The sequence below is a fragment of the Zea mays genome, chromosome 6, assembly GCF_902167145.1.
Source record: "Zea mays cultivar B73 chromosome 6, Zm-B73-REFERENCE-NAM-5.0, whole genome shotgun sequence".
Taxonomy (NCBI): Eukaryota; Viridiplantae; Streptophyta; class Magnoliopsida; order Poales; family Poaceae; genus Zea; species Zea mays.
The window spans coordinates 115,719,355-115,739,657 of NC_050101.1; the positions used below are offsets into that span (position 1 = coordinate 115,719,355).

At 45.0% G+C, this 20,303-nt stretch overlaps 2 protein-coding genes across 7 annotated transcripts; both read left to right on the plus strand.

Annotated features, from left to right (window-relative positions):
• Positions 1-5,253: 5,253 nt before the first annotated feature.
• On the plus strand, positions 5,254-10,421 carry LOC103629834 (uncharacterized). 3 transcript variants are annotated; one of them, XM_008650933.4, is made up of 4 exons: positions 5,254-6,594; positions 6,676-6,768; positions 8,908-9,122; positions 10,151-10,421. In XM_008650933.4, the coding sequence occupies exons 1-3, from the start codon at positions 6,133-6,135 to the stop codon at positions 8,962-8,964; spliced, it is 612 nt and encodes a 203-aa protein (XP_008649155.2). In that variant the 5' UTR covers positions 5,254-6,132; the 3' UTR covers positions 8,965-9,122; positions 10,151-10,421. The 3 variants fall into 3 exon arrangements, 2 of the variants coding, with proteins under 2 accessions (XP_008649155.2, XP_020395014.1); XM_020539425.3 differs by having other exon boundaries at positions 5,259-6,594; positions 8,965-9,122; XR_004850260.1 differs by lacking the exon at positions 10,151-10,421 and having other exon boundaries at positions 5,267-6,287; positions 6,416-6,594; positions 8,965-9,121.
• Positions 10,422-11,105: 684 nt separating this feature from the next.
• On the plus strand, positions 11,106-18,601 carry LOC103629833 (uncharacterized). Of its 4 annotated transcripts, XR_004849998.1 has the most exons (4): positions 11,106-14,782; positions 14,864-14,956; positions 17,153-17,310; positions 18,339-18,601. XR_004849998.1 is itself a non-coding variant. In XM_035959824.1 (3 exons), the coding sequence occupies exons 1-3, from the start codon at positions 14,321-14,323 to the stop codon at positions 18,369-18,371; spliced, it is 588 nt and encodes a 195-aa protein (XP_035815717.1). In that variant the 5' UTR covers positions 11,106-14,320; the 3' UTR covers positions 18,372-18,601. The 4 variants fall into 4 exon arrangements, 3 of the variants coding, with proteins under 3 accessions (XP_035815717.1, XP_008649154.1, NP_001351744.1); XM_035959824.1 differs by lacking the exon at positions 17,153-17,310; XM_008650932.4 differs by lacking the exon at positions 18,339-18,601 and having other exon boundaries at positions 17,096-17,181.
• The last annotated feature ends 1,702 nt before the right edge of the window (positions 18,602-20,303 follow it).

Genomic DNA, 20,303 nt, shown 5'->3' on the forward strand with positions numbered 1-20,303 from the left:
GGCCCGACTGAAGGCCTGCGGACCGGGTGGTTCGGGCGAGGGACTCCGATCCTCCCCGCTGTCGTAGAGCCCCCCACGCCTGGGGTGGTAGCCTCGGCGCACCCTTTCGTCGAGGTGAGCCCGATGGTCGCGTCGATGGTGCTCGTTGCCGAGGTGGCCCGGGGCCGCAGGCGCGGTGTTGCGCGTGCGCCCGGTGTAGACCGAGGCTTCCCGCATGAATCGGGAAGTCGCGGCGTGAGGTTCCGAGGGGTATCCTTGCCTTCGGGAGGCAGTGCTCTCGGCCCGTCGGGCCGCAGCGCCTTCCAGGAGATTCTTGAGCTCTCCCTGGATTCGCCGACCCTCGGTGGTTGATGGCTCCAGCATCGCGCGGAGGAGCATCGCTGCGGCTGCCAGGTTCTGACCAACCCCGCTGGATGCGGGCGGCGGCCTGACCCTGACATCGTTGGCGACGCGGTGCTGGAGACCTTGGGGCAGGTGACGTATTTCTCCGGCCAAGGGTTGGCCCGCCCATGCCTGTCCGACGTCCCGACGGATCGGCTCAAGCGCTCCTGTTCCCTCGTTGAGCCTGGCCTGCGCCTCGCGGACTTGCTCGAGTTGTGGGTCGTAACCCCCCGCCGGAGCGGGGACCACAGCTAGCTCCCGTGGGGTGTCGGCGCGAGGCACCGGCCTAGGAAGATCACCGTCCTCCGGCATGCCGAGATGGTTGCCTTCGGAGGGATCCCCTAGCTCGATGTGGAAACATTCGCGGCTTGGGCTGCAGCTCTCGTCGCCAAGGCTGCGGCTTCCGTCGGAACAGTCGGAGAGGCAGTAGTCACATGCAGTCATGAAGTCCCGCACGGCACTGGGGTTGCCAAGTCCGGAGAAATCCCAACAGATGCTGGGATCGTCATCTTCCTCGGACCCAGAGGGCCCGTAGGTCGAGACCTCCGTCAGCCGGTCCCAAGGCGACCGCATACGAAACCCCAGTGGGGTTGCACTCGCCTCAATGAGAGCGCCCGCCAAAATGAGATCGTTTGGCGGGTTGAGGCCGAGTCGAAATGACGCAAGATGGGAGTTAGTTGGTACCTTTTGGTCGACGAGGAGCGACGTAGTCACATCGGGGACTGGTTGCACCGTCATCTCAGGTACGAGGGCGACGTCCTGCAGGCTTTCCGCGAGCGCGCTGGCGTCGTCTTCTTGTTCGGGGTCGGCGTGTCGCGGGGGGACGGCGCTTGCCTCCGTCTTGAACGCGAGGTCGACGTCCGGCGTGCCTTCCGTCGGGGTGTCGGGGGCGTCGATTCGCTCGACGGCCAACGAAGCGCGGCCTCCCGCCTGGCCTTGACGGCCCCGCCTCCTCCTCCGTTGGCGGGGGAGAGAACGGAGCGAGCTCGAATGTTGCTCTTCCACCACGCGGGGAAGATGTCGTCGATTCCACCACCGGCGGGCGGGCTGTCGGCCGCCATTGTCGTCGTCGTGCGGTGGTGGAAGAAGTATCATGTCGTAGCTGCCGTCGAAGGACATGAACTCAAGAGTCCCGAAACGAAGCACCGCCCGGGCCGGAGAGGTTGCTGGAGACTGCCCATCTGGAGCTTGACGGGGAGCTGTTCGTCAGCACGCAGCAGGCCCCTACCTGGCGCGCCAACTGTCGGCGTTTCGAGACAGGGGGGTCCCTAAGCCGACGAGTGAGTGTGCTGCGTGCCCCAGCCCAGATGGGTCGAGCGCGTGGGCGAGCGCGAAGGGGGGAGAGGCGAGGTGGCCGGAGTCGAGCGTGAGAGAGGTGGAAGTCCCGCGGCCTTCGTGTTCGTCCCGCGCCCAGGTCAGGTGCGCTTGCAGTAGGGGGGTTACAAGCGTCCACGCGGGTGAGGGAAGCGAGCGGCCCCAAGAGAGCGCCTGTCCCGTCCTCGGTCCCGCGCGGCCAACCTTCTCTAAGAAGGCTCTGGTCCTTCCTTTTATAGTCGTAAGGAGAGGATCCAGGTGTACAATGGGGGGTAGCAGAGTGCTACGTGTCTAGCGGAGAGAGAGAGAGCTAGCGCCCTGGGTACATGCCAATGTGGCAGCCGGAGAGGTCTTGGCACCTTGCTGGCGTGATGTCGTGGCTGTCGGAGGAGCGACGGAGCCTGGCGGAGGGACAGCTGTTGGAGCGGTCGAGTCCTTGCTGACGTCGCTCTGCTGCCGTAAGAGAGCTAAGAGCCGCCGTCGTCACAGAGCTTGGGGGGCGCCATCATTGCCCATCCGGCGGAGCTGGCCAGATGGGACGTCGGTCTTGTCCTTCGTGTCCCAAGTCGGCTCGGGGTAGGTTGGTGATGGCGCTTCCTGTTGACGTGGCGGACCTGTGCCCTAGGCAGGGCGACGTGGGGGCTCCTCCGAAGTCGAGGTCGAGTCTGCCTTCCGTTGCCGAGGCCGAGCCCGAGCCCCCGGGTCGGGCGAGGCGGAGATCGTTTGGCCGAGGACAGGGCGGAGTCCGAGCCCTGGGGTCGGGCGAGGCGGAGATCGTTTGGCCGAGGCCAGGGCGGAGTCCGAGCCCTGGGGTCGGGCGAGGCGGAGATCGTTTGGCCGAGGCCAGGGCGGAGTCCGAGCCCTGGGGTCGGGCGAGGCGGAGATTCGCCGTCTTCCGGGTCTTAGCCCGAGTCCGAGCCCTGGGGTCGGGCGGAGCGGAGTTCGCCGTCTTCCGGGTCTTAGCCCGAGTCCGAGCCCTGGGGTCGGGCGGAGCGGAGTTCGCCGTCTTCCGGGTCTTAGCCCGAGTCCGAGCCCTGGGGTCGGGCGGAGCGGAGTTCGCCGTCTTCCGGGTCTTAGCCCGAGTCCGAGCCCTGGGGTCGGGCGGAGCGGAGTTCGCCGTCTTCCGGGTCTTAGCCCGAGTCCGAGCCCTGGGGTCGGGCGGAGCGGAGTTTCCCATGGCGCCTTTGGCAGGGCCCGACTGCCTGTCAGACTCACTCTGTCGAGTGGCACTGCAGTCGGAGTGGCGCAGGCGGCGCTGTCCTTCTGTCAGACTGGTCAGTGGAGCGGTGGAGTGACGGCGGTCACTTCGGCTCTGCCGGGGGGGCGCGCGTCAGGATAAAGGTGTCAGGCCACCTTTGCGTTAAATGCTCCTGCAACTTGGTCAGTCGGTGTGGCGATTTAGTCAGGGTTGCTTCTGAGCGAAGCCAAGGCCTCGGGCGAGCCGGTGATGTGTCCGCCGTAAAAAGGGGGGCCTCGGGCGAGACGGAAGTCTCTCGAGGTCGGCTGCCCTTGGCCGAGGCTAGGCTCGGGTGAAGCGTGATCGAGTCACTCGTGTGGACCGATCCCTGACTTAATCGTACCCATCAGGCCTTTGCAGCTTTATGCTGATGGGGGTTACCAGCTGAGAGTTAGGCGTCTTGAGGGTACCCCTAATTATGGTCCCCGACAGTATGGATGTGCTCCCGCCCGAAATCCTCGCGGCGCGCTCGGCTGGCGAAGTCTGCGGACTCAATCGTGAACAGATGGGCGCGGAAATCGCGGGGGCTCGGCCAACGGCTCCGTGAACCATGGCGTGATCCCCGCGCGGACTTCCTGACCTCGGTGCATAAGAACGGATCCGCACCCGCCCCTCTTCCATCCGCTCACCCTGTTCCAAGCCATGGGGCACTGTGAATTTCTCGCCGTTGATGAATCTTTACCGCGGATCCGCCCAACGTCGTGGGAAGCCCCATATCTATCGTCCCTGTCGGTAAGAACCCCTCCTGCATATTCGCGATGACCTCAGCTTCGAGTAGGATTAGTCGACGGTGGTGTTTGGGCGCCGGTCTGAAGGATGGCCTTGGGCGGCAATGGCACCGCCGTAAGGGAGTGCACCGCCGCCGCCTGGTTGCGTCGTGTGGAAGAAAGGCACCGACCGTTGGATCCCTTTCTTGTGGCTGTGATCAGATCGCCTGAGAGAGCTATTCGACCGATTGAATCCTGACCGTTGATTAACCAGTTGAAGGGCTAGGATTAGATCTAGGTAATGTTTCGCCCGGGACCGTCGGATCACGATCGGACTGCTCATGGCGCGTACCGATTCAGACCCCTCGCGATTTAATCTGGTGCGTCCGGAGTTGATCGGACGGCCCTGTGATCCCGATACCCCTTCGTGGGTTCCCTTTACATTTGAACCCCTCTGTTTAGGCGAATTAGAACCCGCCGTCCACCGCGGGTAGAATCTGAGTCTGGAGAATCTTCTAGAATAGCCCCTGTGTTTTATGTAATTAGTGCGCCCAGTCCAGGAAGTTAAGAAATCAGATAAAAGGTTTTAGAAAATGATTTTTAATGCAAAAATAAAGGCTAGAATTTGTTTAATTCATAAGAAATTCATATGAAGTCCAAATTAATCCATTCTAATTCCTATAATCCTATAATAATGTTGTTTATTACCCTGTATCTTTGTTTTGACATGAAAATGGTATTAAAATTTATCTCTTAATTAATCTCGTATCAAATACATAAAACCTTAGGAAATTCATAACTTAATAACCGTAGCTCCGAATTTAGTGATTCTTGTTCCTACGATCTCGTAGCAACGCGTAGATTATTATTACGTAGTTTATTCTTATGTTTGGTGTGATGTTAATTTTGTATATACCATGTTTGTCTGTATTGCTACGTTTAGCAGTGAGGACACGTGTCACCTGAAGATCATCCTGGTGCCTGGAATCTCAAGTCCCAGGCAAGTTGTGCCCTTGATCACTTCTTTTACCCACTCATGTTCTAATTAATCATAATGATCTGCATAGGTTAATTTGATGGGACCTAATAGGTTACCCTAGTTTGTCTATCTTTATGCCTTGTTTACCACTAAACTTTCTGGGTAGTACTTGCTAGTGCTATATGTGGATTTGGGCATTGAGATACATATTATTCATACTTTTGTTATCAGTTGCTATTTACTGTTCATGATAAGATCATTATGTTAATTGGAACATGGAGAACCACCCGGGAAAACAGTGCTACCACAAGGGTTTAATGGGACGCCCTTTGTAACACCCCAGGTGTTTATCGTCTACTCGACCACGAGTGCGGACGATAACACGTGATAGCTGTGAATGTAAAGGTCACTAAATTTTAATCATCCTCGTTTATCACGATTTTGATATCGTGTCTGTCTCCATCTGTTTAAATTGTCCTAATTTATTTTGCAAAATTCAGACTTTGGTAATTTTCGGAACATCGAATCCAGTATCGTTTGGATTAAGCCATCGACGTCTTGCCCAAACTTTAATTCTAGAAATTAGATCTGGTTTCTTAAACTTCATTTGAAATTCTTTCACACTTGCGTTGCACGTGTCTCTCTGTGGCCTGGCATCGTGGCGCGTGGCTGGTGGTAAGCGGTGTCTGGACAGCGCACAACCTCTCGCCCACGTGAAAGTTGCGTGACGTCGATTCCAAAAGGATCACAATTTCGATGCCACCTCGATCTCACATATTTATTTTGTGAAATGTCGAGTCTTGTGTCTGTTTAAAATTCATGGATTAAGCGAATACGAATTTGGAATTCAACCATTTCACAAAAGCTCAAGTTCGGTGTAGTATTCATCTCCATAATTTAAACAATTAAAAAGGTTTCATGAACTTTGGGGTTACCTAATCTCATTTGCTGGTGAAATTTGTGTTGTTCAAATTACGCGTGCAAATGAATATGAAAATCAGAAAATGTCGGATTTAATGTAAAATTTGGAGCCCACATGTTGTCCGAGAAAAACAACGCGCCAGCTCAGTAATCGAATTATTCTTTAGTCAAATGACCGATGGCAGATGAGACTCATAAAAATTTGACTGGATTAAAGATAGTCTAAACTACCAAAGTCGATCTCGTTTGATTCGGTCCGTATGTTTCTCATCAGTTCTAAATCTTTGGATATAAATAACTGGTAAAAGTTTATCTGACTCCGGAGTATTCCCTAGATCAAATCTTGTTCAAATATTGCCGTCGATCTTGTTTTAGTCTGACCCATTTATACATCCGTCAAACCCTGATTTTTTTTAGAACCGGGAAATGTATTTATCTTTTCCAAAAAAGAGAGAAGTGGAAAAATCCATTTTTTCTTATCTTCCACACGTCCCTTTCTTCTAGTATCTTCATACCACCGCAGCCCAGGCTCTCAGCCTTATCCCCTTCGTACAACACTATCACCAGGAATTCCCTTGCCTTTGCTCGTTCTCATGGCCGAGCACAAGTCTTCCTCAAGCGTCGCCTGCTGTACCAGTGTCGAGCTCCCCACGCTCGCCGCTACTCCTAGCCCCTCTCCTCCCTGGATTTGGCCCAGTCTCCATCTCTCTTTCCAGCCATGGACGGCGACCTCTCCTGCCTACAGCAGGTCAGCGCCCCATCTCCTCAACATCTCGGCTCCCTGTCCCATCTCTCTCTCACGAGCCACTCTTCTCGTTCTCCATGGCGTCGACATGGGGCTCGCCCCTGCAACCTCGCCTCGCTGGGTCTCCTCAGGGCGCCGGGATGCTGCTTCCTATACATCGTGCGCCTCCCTGGTGCTTGCTCTCGCCCTAGTCCATGGAGCAGCAGCAGCCACGACACTCCTTCGTGTCGCGCCCTCGACGTGTTCGATGAAATACTGCAGCGAGCTCCAACTCGATCTGCACAGCCCCTGCGCGACGTCACAAACTCCGGTGAAACCTCGCTGCCCTTGCTGCTCTCAAGTCCCTTGTGTTTGATAAAATTTTAAAACTAGTATATGTCGTTGCTTGCAGCTCGTTGTCGATGTCGTGCTTCGGGCATCGAGTGTTCGACGAAAATCCCAAGTCCATGGACAGCACATACACAACTCAAATCCGATCGGCCAGGTTGTTTGATGTGTATTTTACTCATTTGATTTAGTTGATGATGTATTTGTATGTGTGGGGTGATGAGAAAAATAAAGGAGATGCGTCGTTCGGTAGTAAGGATTAAGTGAAAATGTAGTTTATGGTGTGAAGAGTGCGTCGATAAATATGTATGCCATTGAGTGGTTAAATGTTGTGTTGATCGGCTAGAGGTCCTATACAAGTGTCGTCGCTGTCCAAAAATTTATTTGGAAGCAAGTAGTGTCGATGCTTCGATTTCGGTTGAAGTCGGAGAATAATTCGAGGAGGTATATATGCGAGTACTTTAAGTTCTTAGGTGTTCAAGTTGTACTGTAGAGTTCTATGCTATATGATGTTTATTTAGGCGTCAAGCAAGTTAATCTAATAAGATAATTTAGAGAACGAGTCAAATAATGTGTAGGAGCTAAGTATGAATTAAAACAAGATAGTTGATATTTTAGACTGCATGTACTGTTTTTGCCGTGCTGGTTGTTTAATGAACTAAACTATATTTTCTGTAGAAATGTCATACATAAAAGTTGGAGATAACTTCATTATCTCGCTGGTGTTAAAATTTGACAGACATAGGTCTAATAGTTTAGGAGTTATGAATTTTCCAAGTCCAGTTTCAGAATCTGTCCAAATGCTGTACTGATTTCGAAAATTGCCCTGTTTGAATAAATTATACTGAGAATCAGTCTTTAGTAATTATAGAAGAATTGTAGTACTTTTCTTAAGCTTTCCAACAAATTTTGGAACACCCTTTTTGATGGTCTAGAGACCAAGTTGCAGCTGTTTGAACTATAGAGTCTGAATCTGTCCAAATCTGGACAGAGAAGTCTGTTTGTATTAACTGACTTCGATATGTATTGAATTAGCTTGAGATGATTATAAATGAGTTGTAGACAATTTTATTATCTTTCTAAAAAGTCTAGGATCACATGTTTGGATGTATAAATCTCTGGTTATGGATTTTTGAAGTGAGTAGTCGAAATCTGCCCCTATCTGGACAGCGCTGTTGTTTTAATACTGTTTGGCCTTGCTAAGCATTGAATCACTTTGTGATGGTAATACAAAAGTTATAGAGGACTTTATAAGCTTTCCAGAAAGTCCTAGTTTACTATTTTTGGACGGATATTTTGTGAATTATGAGCAAAACAATTGACTACAGTGCTGCTGTCTAAAAAAAATCTGCACGTGTTAAATTGATTGCTTAGAATCATTCTTGCTTGCTTAGATAGGATTAATTAGTTCTTGGTTCTTGATTGGTGAAGTCTTGTAGTTGCATATGGTTGTTCATTTTCTTTCTTAATACTTGCTTTAGACTTGAATGAATTCAGAAGGGGGAAACACTTTTGTGGGTGTAAATAATTTAGTTCAAGCAATGGGTAATCCAACGATCATGATGCTTGTTATGGTTTAGTAGTAGCTTATCTATGCTTTTGTGCTCGCTTTTATCTGTAGTTGCATATCAAGTATTATTAAAATGCCTTGTTATGTATTGTGGTAACTATGTCTTACTTGTAATGTAGTCACGTCGTATGATAAAAACTTAAGTTTAAGATGTCGTTTATGTGAAGCATGTTTTAGTGGGCCAGTATGCCTAAGGTAACTGAAGTAATCTTATGTGTACGGAATATTATTTTTCGGGTAAACGAAGAGTGTTTTGGTGAACAAGCATGCGGCATATGGTCAAGTTTAGATTAAAATGCAAAGTATATGTGGTGAATTGGAGTTAGTGTTGTGAGGGATGTGTTTAGTGTCTCGAATAGTTAGTCGATATGCTCCGTCAATATCATGATATTTTACTTTAATTCTCACTACATTAGATGTTTATTAACTAGTTAAATAATTTAGAATTATGTTGATGCTATCAAACACATTATGAAACGAGCACTATCGCTAAGTCCACTTCTTTTAGAACCTGAGGTCTGCAGATGAACAGTGCACATGACTGTTGTGGATCTTTCAGTTAAGATAAATGCAGTTCCATAGAGCACCATGCTAGTCAATAATGAGTTATCCGTTAATTCTAGGAATGAATAATGCTTGTTTGATTGGCGTGCTATGTATGGTAGTCTAAGAATAGTAATTAAAAGTTCGTTACCTTGCTTTAAGTGTTTCTCCTCTTTGGTACAGGTCATCTATCTTGTGCTATTCATGTCCTTACTCCTGTGCATTATGCATATCATTTAGGTACGTTAATTGCTCACGTGCTGTAGAGGACGAGAGTTGGATTAATCTCAGAGTAATGCTGATGGATGAACCTAAGGATGGGTGATCTGATCGAGTGCCAGGATATTGAAGCTCACCCACCGGACGTCTCTAACAACACTAACGTAGTGTTATCCCAGGCAAGCCCCGGTGCATTTGCCACCTCCTTGTTGTTATAAAACTTTTATCACTTATATGTTGCATTAGGTGATAGGAGTTGAGTGATGAAACAACTGATGCATTACCATTCCTTGGAATTTGATTACTATTCCTTGATTCCTGTTTATAAAAGAGAACTAAAGATGCTTAGCCCTGCTTAGATAATTAAAAGTTGTTCTTTTTAAAAAGATGACGTGTTACACGGGATATGGGAAATTGTCGTGAAAAAGAAATTGGGATGGTGAATCCATATGGCCATGATGGATTCAACATCCAGAAAAAGTACCTCTGTCAGGTACCAAAGATTGGGAAATGGTTTAAATAAAATGAGACCAGACGTTGAGCAGGAAAGGTCGCCCATCTGTGTCGCTTAAGGACCGTTCCGATTGTTGGCCTGCTGATCTAGGACCCTTTAACTGGCCACATGCCTCGTCATGGGTAAGCTTAGCCTCGGTCGGACCAATACCAGAAAGGCCGGCCCGCAATGGGAGTGGAGAGATGGCGAGAGTATCGTGTATCCACCTGGCAAGAGGCTGGATGGTGGGGTACTGAGCTCTCGGTTGGCGGGGACCCGTTCTGGTCTTGAGAAAATCGTGGGCGAGTTGACATATGCAAGGGTTAAGTGCTACATATGTCGTGTGGTTGGAGATCCCCAGCTGGGTATTAATCGATTCGGATCGCCGAACTTCTCGGATATGAAGACTGGATCTTCGACCTTCAGCGTAGATAACAAGTGAAACTAAAGATGCTAAAATAAAGCTAGTATAGGACAAGTGAATGCTCTAGATTAGGCAAATCTAGATTCAGGAAAAGTACTTAATTTGTGAAGTAAAATTTTGGCATAAGGATCCACTACTAGTAAGCTCTTCTGCAAAATGAGTCTTTGAAATTTGATAAGCTTTACCTTGATTCCCAATAAACCAGCATACCCTTGAGAGTCTTTTCTTTAGTCGGGTAAGTCTTGCTGAGTAATTGCGTACTCAGGGTTTTATTCCCTGTTGTTTTTCAGGTTATAAGTTTGTTCTGTTGTGGATGGTGCTAAGTGCCGGTGGGCTCGGCCTTCTTATATAAGTATATCCCATCTTTAGCTTCTTTATTGAGGACTGTCACTTAAGCTAGCATGTATTTTAAAACTTATAAATGTTTTATACATTCAAATTGTAATGTTTTTGAATCAAATTCTCTTATAATCACTCCGATGATATATTGTAATATGGTTATAACTTGTAAATGTTGTAACTTGTAATCATTTTGTAATAAAGAATTTATTTCCGCTGCAAGTGTTTGTATGTGAGTTGTATTTACTTAATCCTGCGATCTTGGCGGTAAGTCGTTTATCCGGGGTCCTCGTGGCACTCGGACAGATCCTGTTAAGTTGTTTGGTGCACACGCATAGCTGTCTGAGGTCTTTGAGACAAGGACAATTGCATGTGGGCCCGATAACTTGGGAGGTTCTGCGACAGCTGGTATCGGAGCTGAATTAAGTATAATATGATCACATACATATTTTTAAAACAAAGTTTTGGTTTCGAAAAAAAAAAATTATTTTCAACTAAACACATTGTTTGGTTTTGAAAAACAGATTTGAAAAACTATAATGCTAGCGACATCCTCTGTTAATATAAGCCCTAAATTAAGGACTATCAGGTGGCTTAGATCAAAATACTAACCCACAATCTGGGAAGGGTAATGCATACATGTGTAATGTTATTTTTGAGGCCATTCAATTTTGAATGGATCGACGCTCAAGGTAAGGTGAGATGTGAGAGCGTGACTGGACAAACGTCGGTCTAGGGGAGAGTTTAATAAAAGCGCTTGATTATATACATGTTTTACATATGTATATATGAAGGCTGCGATGTGGAGTATTTACTTTTCTGGGAATATTGAAAAGTGTAATGTACCATAATGAGCTGCCCTATGGTTAAAGTGTGGCAGCGGCGCCTATGCGTGGCTCGGCGCTTAATGAGGAGCTGGCCTCCATATAGAAATATATGGAGTATAAACTAAGATAAACTGTCATGTGTGAATTGCATCATTGGGAACTGGGCTGTGATGTAATTTTCTGCAGGTACACTAACTTCGAACTCGTATGTGTAGCTGACGACTAGCAACATATCGAGAGAGAACGTAGATATGCCACCGATATAGAACGCTATTGCCACCTTATGTTGGCGAAATTTGTGAGGACGAATAGGACGAGCATGTATCCTAATTGTTGCATTGTGTTTGTTGTTTGCGCACAAAAATGCTTCCCTCACCTTTATTCTAATAATTGGTGGTTGTAAACGAATATGCTTTTCTCATCTTTATTCCGATAATAAATAATTGGAAAATGTTTGAAGCATGATTGTCCTATAAGCAAATTTCTAGTTTTGTTTGTTGTGTCCTTTAGACATGTATTTATGAGGCATGTGGTTCTTCGTCAATTGACCGCTAGTGCAACTTGGGTTTGTTTTCGTGCTTGTGTGCGGGTAGAATGTAGGTAGTTTGTTTGCATAAACCCAAAGCTAGGTCATGTCCTCATTTAGTGAACCATAACCCAAATCGTCATCAATCCTCCAAAAATTTATCCAAATCTCCAAGAAGGGATGAATTCGAGTTTCTCGTTACTACTCCATGACCGCTTAGATAAGCTTTTTATTGGATGTAAAATGCACGCAGACTTAAAATAAGGATCTCAAGTACATGTTCTCGTCGTTTAATACGTGACTCTTTTGTAGTCATTTTTCCATCCAAAATCATGCCTTTGCTCGCTTGGTGCAAGCTGATGTTTCTATTCCACTCTGTATCTTCTTGGGGACCATGTCGTTATTTTATCAACCTAACCCGGGAAAGCCATGTCCAATCATTTTCTTGAACTGGATGTCTTTGGGTTCCTCATATCTCTTGAAGGCATACCAATTTAATCTTCTGATCATTTTTCCTCTGAACCTAATCAGACACTAATCCTTGACTTTGTAATCTCTGCGATGGGCATAGAAATATGCTTGGGGCTGAAGTAAGAGTCTCCCATCGTACTCATTCATTAATAAGTTTAGGTTATGGCCATCTCTTGTTCATTTCATCGGCCATGATCTATTTGGCTCTCTGTTTGTAATCCTTCTTAAAGGTGGAGTCTCTTTTGTATCTTGTCATCCTTGCTTGGTCTATGTGTGCCGCATAAGGTTTTTCATTGGTTGAGCTTGGTAATGGCGTTATGACTAAAACTGACGGTGCCACGACGAAACCGAGGGCCTCCTGTGGGTATACACACATGGTTGTGTTGCTCGGTACGCGCTGGTATCACGGTTAGTAGTTGTAATCCATTAGGAAGCTATATCAATGTGTTATCTAGGCACAATCTTTTTACGCTATGTGAGATTCATTATTGGTGCCAGTTCGGTGATGGTGTCATGAATAAGGACTTATGGTGCCGCAGCGAAACTGAGAGCCCCTTGTGAATGTACACGCAAGGTTATGCTGCTTGGCGCATGCTGGTATCGAGGTATCTAGTCATGATCCATTATGGAACTACATTAATATATTATCTTTCGTGGACTTTTCCCTTGAAACGATTTTTATGTTCTTTGCTGAAACAATCAAACAACATATGCCATCACTATTGGATCAAAATAATATATAACTCTAATGTATTCCTTGAGTAAAGTTCTTACCAATTCTGAAGTCTTCGTAAAAAAATCAAAACCTATCTGTATCTAGTCGTGTGGTAAAATCACCCTTTTCATGTGGGGACTCCTTTCTCTTGATCTCAGTGGCAACTGCACACATGGAACCTTATGTGTTCTTTTGTCAGTTATAGCTTGTTTGTTGACATCTCTAGTTAAACTAAAGTGGTATGTGCTATACCCACTAGAGAAGCAACATTTTGAGATGCTTGTCTTTGCTTGGAATTAGCTTATGCTATCACTATTATGGACAGGGTTATACGCTTCTCTACTCTTAGAAGTCTTTCGTTCTGAATCTCGGGACGAGATTCTTTTAAGGGGGAAGGTTGTAACACCCCAGGTGTTTATCGTCTACTCGACCACGAGTGCGGACGATAACACGTGATAGCTGTGAATGTAAAGGTCACTAAATTTTAATCATCCTCGTTTATCACGATTTTGATATCGTGTCTGTCTCCATCTGTTTAAATTGTCCTAATTTATTTTGCAAAATTCAGACTTTGGTAATTTTCGGAACATCGAATCCAGTATCGTTTGGATTAAGCCATCGACGTCTTGCCCAAACTTTAATTCTAGAAATTAGATCTGGTTTCTTAAACTTCATTTGAAATTCTTTCACGCTTGCGTTGCACGTGTCTCTCTGTGGCCTGGCATCGTGGCGCGTGGCTGGTGGTAAGCGGTGTCTGGACAGCGCACAACCTCTCGCCCACGTGAAAGTTGCGTGACGTCGATTCCAAAAGGATCACAATTTCGATGCCACCTCGATCTCACATATTTATTTTGTGAAATGTCGAGTCTTGTGTCTGTTTAAAATTCATGGATTAAGCGAATACGAATTTGGAATTCAACCATTTCACAAAAGCTCAAGTTCGGTGTAGTATTCATCTCCATAATTTAAACAATTAAAAAGGTTTCATGAACTTTGGGGTTACCTAATCTCATTTGCTGGTGAAATTTGTGTTGTTCAAATTACGCGTGCAAATGAATATGAAAATCAGAAAATGTCGGATTTAATGTAAAATTTGGAGCCCACATGTTGTCCGAGAAAAACAACGCGCCAGCTCAGTAATCGAATTATTCTTTAGTCAAATGACCGATGGCAGATGAGACTCATAAAAATTTGACTGGATTAAAGATAGTCTAAACTACCAAAGTCGATCTCGTTTGATTCGGTCCGTATGTTTCTCATCAGTTCTAAATCTTTGGATATAAATAACTGGTAAAAGTTTATCTGACTCCGGAGTATTCCCTAGATCAAATCTTGTTCAAATATTGCCGTCGATCTTGTTTTAGTCTGACCCATTTATACATCCGTCAAACCCTGATTTTTTTTAGAACCGGGAAATGTATTTATCTTTTCCAAAAAAGAGAGAAGTGGAAAAATCCATTTTTTCTTATCTTCCACACGTCCCTTTCTTCTAGTATCTTCATACCACCGCAGCCCAGGCTCTCAGCCTTATCCCCTTCGTACAACACTATCACCAGGAATTCCCTTGCCTTTGCTCGTTCTCATGGCCGAGCACAAGTCTTCCTCAAGCGTCGCCTGCTGTACCAGTGTCGAGCTCCCCACGCTCGCCGCTACTCCTAGCCCCTCTCCTCCCTGGATTTGGCCCAGTCTCCATCTCTCTTTCCAGCCATGGACGGCGACCTCTCCTGCCTACAGCAGGTCAGCGCCCCATCTCCTCAACATCTCGGCTCCCTGTCCCATCTCTCTCTCACGAGCCACTCTTCTCGTTCTCCATGGCGTCGACATGGGGCTCGCCCCTGCAACCTCGCCTCGCTGGGTCTCCTCAGGGCGCCGGGATGCTGCTTCCTATACATCGTGCGCCTCCCTGGTGCTTGCTCTCGCCCTAGTCCATGGAGCAGCAGCAGCCACGACACTCCTTCGTGTCGCGCCCTCGACGTGTTCGATGAAATACTGCAGCGAGCTCCAACTCGATCTGCACAGCCCCTGCGCGACGTCACAAACTCCGGTGAAACCTCGCTGCCCTTGCTGCTCTCAAGTCCCTTGTGTTTGATAAAATTTTAAAACTAGTATATGTCGTTGCTTGCAGCTCGTTGTCGATGTCGTGCTTCGGGCATCGAGTGTTCGACGAAAATCCCAAGTCCATGGACAGCACATACACAACTCAAATCCGATCGGCCAGGTTGTTTGATGTGTATTTTACTCATTTGATTTAGTTGATGATGTATTTGTATGTGTGGGGTGATGAGAAAAATAAAGGAGATGCGTCGTTCGGTAGTAAGGATTAAGTGAAAATGTAGTTTATGGTGTGAAGAGTGCGTCGATAAATATGTATGCCATTGAGTGGTTAAATGTTGTGTTGATCGGCTAGAGGTCCTATACAAGTGTCGTCGCTGTCCAAAAATTTATTTGGAAGCAAGTAGTGTCGATGCTTCGATTTCGGTTGAAGTCGGAGAATAATTCGAGGAGGTATATATGCGAGTGCTTTAAGTTCTTAGGTGTTCAAGTTGTACTGTAGAGTTCTATGCTATATGATGTTTATTTAGGCGTCAAGCAAGTTAATCTAATAAGATAATTTAGAGAACGAGTCAAATAATGTGTAGGAGCTAAGTATGAATTAAAACAAGATAGTTGATATTTTAGACTGCATGTACTGTTTTTGCCGTGCTGATTGTTTAATGAACTAAACTATATTTTCTGTAGAAATGTCATACATAAAAGTTGGAGATAACTTCATTATCTCGCTGGTGTTAAAATTTGACAGACATAGGTCTAATAGTTTAGGAGTTATGAATTTTCCAAGTCCAGTTTCAGAATCTGTCCAAACGCTGTACTGATTTCGAAAATTGCCCTGTTTGAATAAATTATACTGAGAATCAGTCTTTAGTAATTATAGAAGAATTGTAGTACTTTTCTTAAGCTTTCCAACAAATTTTGGAGCACCCTTTTTGATGGTCTAGAGACCAAGTTACAGCTGTTTGAACTATAGAGTCTGAATCTGTCCAAATCTGGACAGAGAAGTCTGTTTGTATTAACTGACTTCGATATGTATTGAATTAGCTTGAGATGATTATAAATGAGTTGTAGACAATTTTATTATCTTTCTAAAAAGTCTAGGATCACATGTTTGGATGTATAAATCTCTGGTTATGGATTTTTGAAGTGAGTAGTCGAAATCTGCCCCTATCTGGACAGCGCTGTTGTTTTAATACTGTTTGGCCTTGCTAAGCATTGAATCACTTTGTGATGGTAATACAAAAGTTATAGAGGACTTTATAAGCTTTCCAGAAAGTCCTAGTTTACTATTTTTGGACGGATATTTTGTGAATTATGAGCAAAACAATTGACTACAGTGATGCTGTCTAAAAAAAATCTGCACGTGTTAAATTGATTGCTTAGAATCATTCTTGCTTGCTTAGATAGGATTAATTAGTTCTTGGTTCTTGATTGGTGAAGTCTTGTAGTTGCATATGGTTGTTCATTTTCTTTCTTAATACTTGCTTTAGACTTGAATGAATTCAGAAGGGGGAAACACTTTTGTGGGTGTAAATAATTTAGTTCAAGCAATGGGTAATCCAACGATCATGATGCTTGTTATGGTTTAGTAGTAGCTTATCTATGCTTTTGTGCTCGCTTTTATCTGTAGTTGCATATCAAGTATTATTAAAATGCCTTGTTATGTATTGTGGTAACTATGTCTTACTTGTAATGTAGTCACGTCGTATGATAAAAACTTAAGTTTAAGATGTCGTTTATGTGAAGCATGTTTTAGTGGGTCAGTATGCCTAAGGTAACTGAAGTAATCTTATGTGTACGGAATATTATTTTTCGGGTAAACGAAGAGTGTTTTGGTGAACAAGCATGCGGCATATGGTCAAGTTTAGATTAAAATGCAAAGTATATGTGGTGAATTGGAGTTAGTGTTGTGAGGGATGTGTTTAGTGTCTCGAATAGTTAGTCGATATGCTCCGTCAATATCATGATATTTTACTTTAATTCTCACTACATTAGATGTTTATTAACTAGTTAAATAATTTAGAATTATGTTGATGCTATCAAACACATTATGAAACGAGCACTATCGCTAAGTCCACTTCTTTTAGAACCTGAGGTCTGCAGATGAACAGTGCACATGACTGTTGTGGATCTTTCAGTTAAGATAAATGCAGTTCCATAGAGCACCATGCTAGTCAATAATGAGTTATCCGTTAATTCTAGGAATGAATAATGCTTGTTTGATTGGCATGCTATGTATGGTAGTCTAAGAATAGTAATTAAAAGTTCGTTACCTTGCTTTAAGTGTTTCTCCTCTTTGGTACAGGTCATCTATCTTGTGCTATTCATGTCCTTACTCCTGTGCATTATGCATATCATTTAGGTACGTTAATTGCTCACGTGCTGTAGAGGACGAGAGTTGGATTAATCTCAGAGTAATGCTGATGGATGAACCTAAGGATGGGTGATCTGATCGAGTGCCAGGATATTGAAGCTCACCCACCGGACGTCTCTAACAACACTAACGTAGTGTTATCCCAGGCAAGCCCCGGTGCATTTGCCACCTCCTTGTTGTTATAAAACTTTTATCACTTATATGTTGCATTAGGTGATAGGAGTTGAGTGATGAAACAACTGATGCATTACCATTCCTTGGAATTTGATTACTATTCCTTGATTCCTGTTTATAAAAGAGAACTAAAGATGCTTAGCCCTGCTTAGATAATTAAAAGTTGTTCTTTTTAAAAAGATGACGTGTTACACGGGATATGGGAAATTGTTGTGAAAAAGAAATTGGGATGGTGAATCCATATGGCCATGATGGATTCAACATCCAGAAAAAGTACCTCTGTCAGGTACCAAAGATTGGGAAATGGTTTAAATAAAATGAGACCAGACGTTGAGCAGGAAAGGTCGCCCGTCTGTGTCGCTTAAGGACCGTTCCGATTGTTGGCCTGCTGATCTAGGACCCTTTAACTGGCCACATGCCTCGTCATGGGTAAGCTTAGCCTCGGTCGGACCAATACCAGAAAGGCCGGCCCGCAATGGGAGTGGAGAGATGGCGAGAGTATCGTGTATCCACCTGGCAAGAGGCTGGATGGTGGGGTACTGAGCTCTCGGTTGGCGGGGACCTGTTCTGGTCTTGAGAAAATCGTGGGCGAGTTGACATATGCAAGGGTTAAGTGCTACATATGCCGTGTGGTTGGAGATCCCCAGATGGGTATTAATCGATTCGGATCGCCGAACTTCTCGGATATGAAGACTGGATCTTCGACCTTCAGCGCAGATAACAAGTGAAACTAAAGATGCTAAAATAAAGCTAGTATAGGACAAGTGAATGCTCTAGATTAGGCAAATCTAGATTCAGGAAAAGTACTTAATTTGTGAAGTAAAATTTTGGCATAAGGATCCACTACTAGTAAGCTCTTCTGCAAAATGAGTCTTTGAAATTTGATAAGCTTTACCTTGATTCCCAATAAACCAGCATACCCTTGAGAGTCTTTTCTTTAGTCGGGTAAGTCTTGCTGAGTAATTGCGTACTCAGGGTTTTATTCCCTGTTGTTTTTCAGGTTATAAGTTTGTTCTGTTGTGGATGGTGCTAAGTGCCGGTGGGCTCGGCCTTCTTATATAAGTATATCCCATCTTTAGCTTCTTTATTGAGGACTGTCACTTAAGCTAGCATGTATTTTAAAACTTATAAATGTTTTATACATTCAAATTGTAATATTTTTGAATCAAATTCTCTTATAATCACTCCGATGATATATTGTAATATGGTTATAACTTGTAAATGTTGTAACTTGTAATCATTTTGTAATAAAGAATTTATTTCCGCTGCAAGTGTTTGTATGTGAGTTGTATTTACTTAATCCTGCGATCTTGGCGGTAAGTCGTTTATCCGGGGTCCTCGGGGCACTCGGACAGATCCTGTTAAGTTGTTTGGTGCACACGCATAGCTGTCTGAGGTCTTTGAGACAAGGACAATTGCATGTGGGCCCGATAACTTGGGAGGTTCTGCGACACCCTTGGCCGATTAATTAGGAAAGCTAGTGGAAGACTACCTTACCCGAAAGGGGCAAGGGCAGTAGGGGAGTGGTCAGTGTAGGGAGGCCCTCGGGAGGATTTTGCTGCGATGGCGGTCCTGCAAGGGATTCCTGCATTGGAGCTTCCTATAAACTGTAGCGGGTTTTCTGAAGCTAGTGGAACTTTGTAAAGGCCTCGTAGTGTTACCCTGCCTCGCCTCCTCGGTAGAGGTGTATGGGAAGTCGCGATCCCTTGGCAGATGGGTAACATGACTTGTGGGTAAAGATGCGCAACCTCTGCAGAGTGTAAAACTGGTATACTAGCCGTGCTCACGGTCATGAGCAGCTCGGACTCTCACATGATTAACTTATGGAATTAAATTCAATTTGTCATATGCATTGCATCGCAGGTGATGTTGTTACTTCTGTTCTATTATTTAATTGGGTTGGTATTTACTCATACTTAGTAACTGCTAATAAAATTTTGACCAACTTTAAAAGCAATGCTCAGCTCTAACCATCATCTTTGGTAAGCCTTACACTTCACGTGAGCTCCCATCTTTGGCGAGTTCATGCACATTATTCCCCACAACTTGTTGAGCGATGAACGTATGTGAGCTCACTCTTGCTGTCTCACACCCCCCCACAGGTCAAGAACAGGTACCACAGGATGAGACGCTTGAAGGATGCTGTGATGTGTTCGTGAGAGATCTAGGTCGTCGTCTCCCAGTCAACTTTGGGTTGCTGGACCGTTGTCTCCTTATATGTAATTATTTATTTTGTATAGAACTCCTATTATATAGTAAAGTTGTGACATTCGATCCTGTGCCATGATTCATCATATGTGTGAGACTTGGTCCTAGCATACCTGGTGATTATGTTCGTGCCCGGGTCTTAGTGCCCCTGAAATCCGGGTGTGACAGTATGTAAAAGGATGCCTCCTTGCTTGTGCCGGTCATTGTTGAGAGAATAAAGAGAGGAGAGAGAATACAGTAGGAAAGGGGAGGCAGGTCGTGGGCATCACATAGTTAGACCGAACAGAGGATCTAATGGTGAAAATCTATATTGTATTAACTGCAACCGAGAAATAAACGGGGAATATGTATAGGTCTGCCATGACGATGGGTATATTTATGTAGATAGGGATGGGCATAGCTTTAAAAAAATGGGTATAAGGTGTCCAAACCCGACAAATAATTCCGGATTGATACCTCTAACCGCGCACGAGGAAACCTTTGGTTTTGCTGCTTTGTGGCCAAGGCTAACGTGTGATCTAGGGCGGTAGGTGAGGAAACCTTTATTTATTTGTTGAATTTTTTTACACGTTACTCCATTCATTATAAGTTATATGTTACTTTGACTCTTTCGGTAAATTTATTATATAAACATTATGTGTATATCTAGAACATAATAAATCTGTTTATACAAGAAATAAAACGGTTTATAATTTGAAACGAATAAATATTGGGGGAAAATACAAAGCTTATTAGATCAACTCTAACGAATTCCTCA

What these genes read in the sequence shown, in the direction of transcription:
- LOC103629834 (XM_008650933.4), top strand. Translation starts at nt 6,133, where the DNA reads ATGGCCGAGCACAAGTCTTCCTCAAGCGTCGCCTGCTGTACCAGTGTC. An exon ending in GCGCGACGTCACAAACTCCG is followed by an intron (nt 6,595 to 6,675) that starts GTGAAACCTCGC and finishes CGTTGCTTGCAG; the next exon opens with CTCGTTGTCGATGTCGTGCT. An exon ending in ACTCAAATCCGATCGGCCAG is followed by an intron (nt 6,769 to 8,907) that starts GTTGTTTGATGT and finishes TCTTTGGTACAG; the next exon opens with GTCATCTATCTTGTGCTATT.
- LOC103629833 (XM_008650932.4), top strand. Translation starts at nt 14,321, where the DNA reads ATGGCCGAGCACAAGTCTTCCTCAAGCGTCGCCTGCTGTACCAGTGTC. An exon ending in GCGCGACGTCACAAACTCCG is followed by an intron (nt 14,783 to 14,863) that starts GTGAAACCTCGC and finishes CGTTGCTTGCAG; the next exon opens with CTCGTTGTCGATGTCGTGCT. An exon ending in ACTCAAATCCGATCGGCCAG is followed by an intron (nt 14,957 to 17,095) that starts GTTGTTTGATGT and finishes TCTTTGGTACAG; the next exon opens with GTCATCTATCTTGTGCTATT.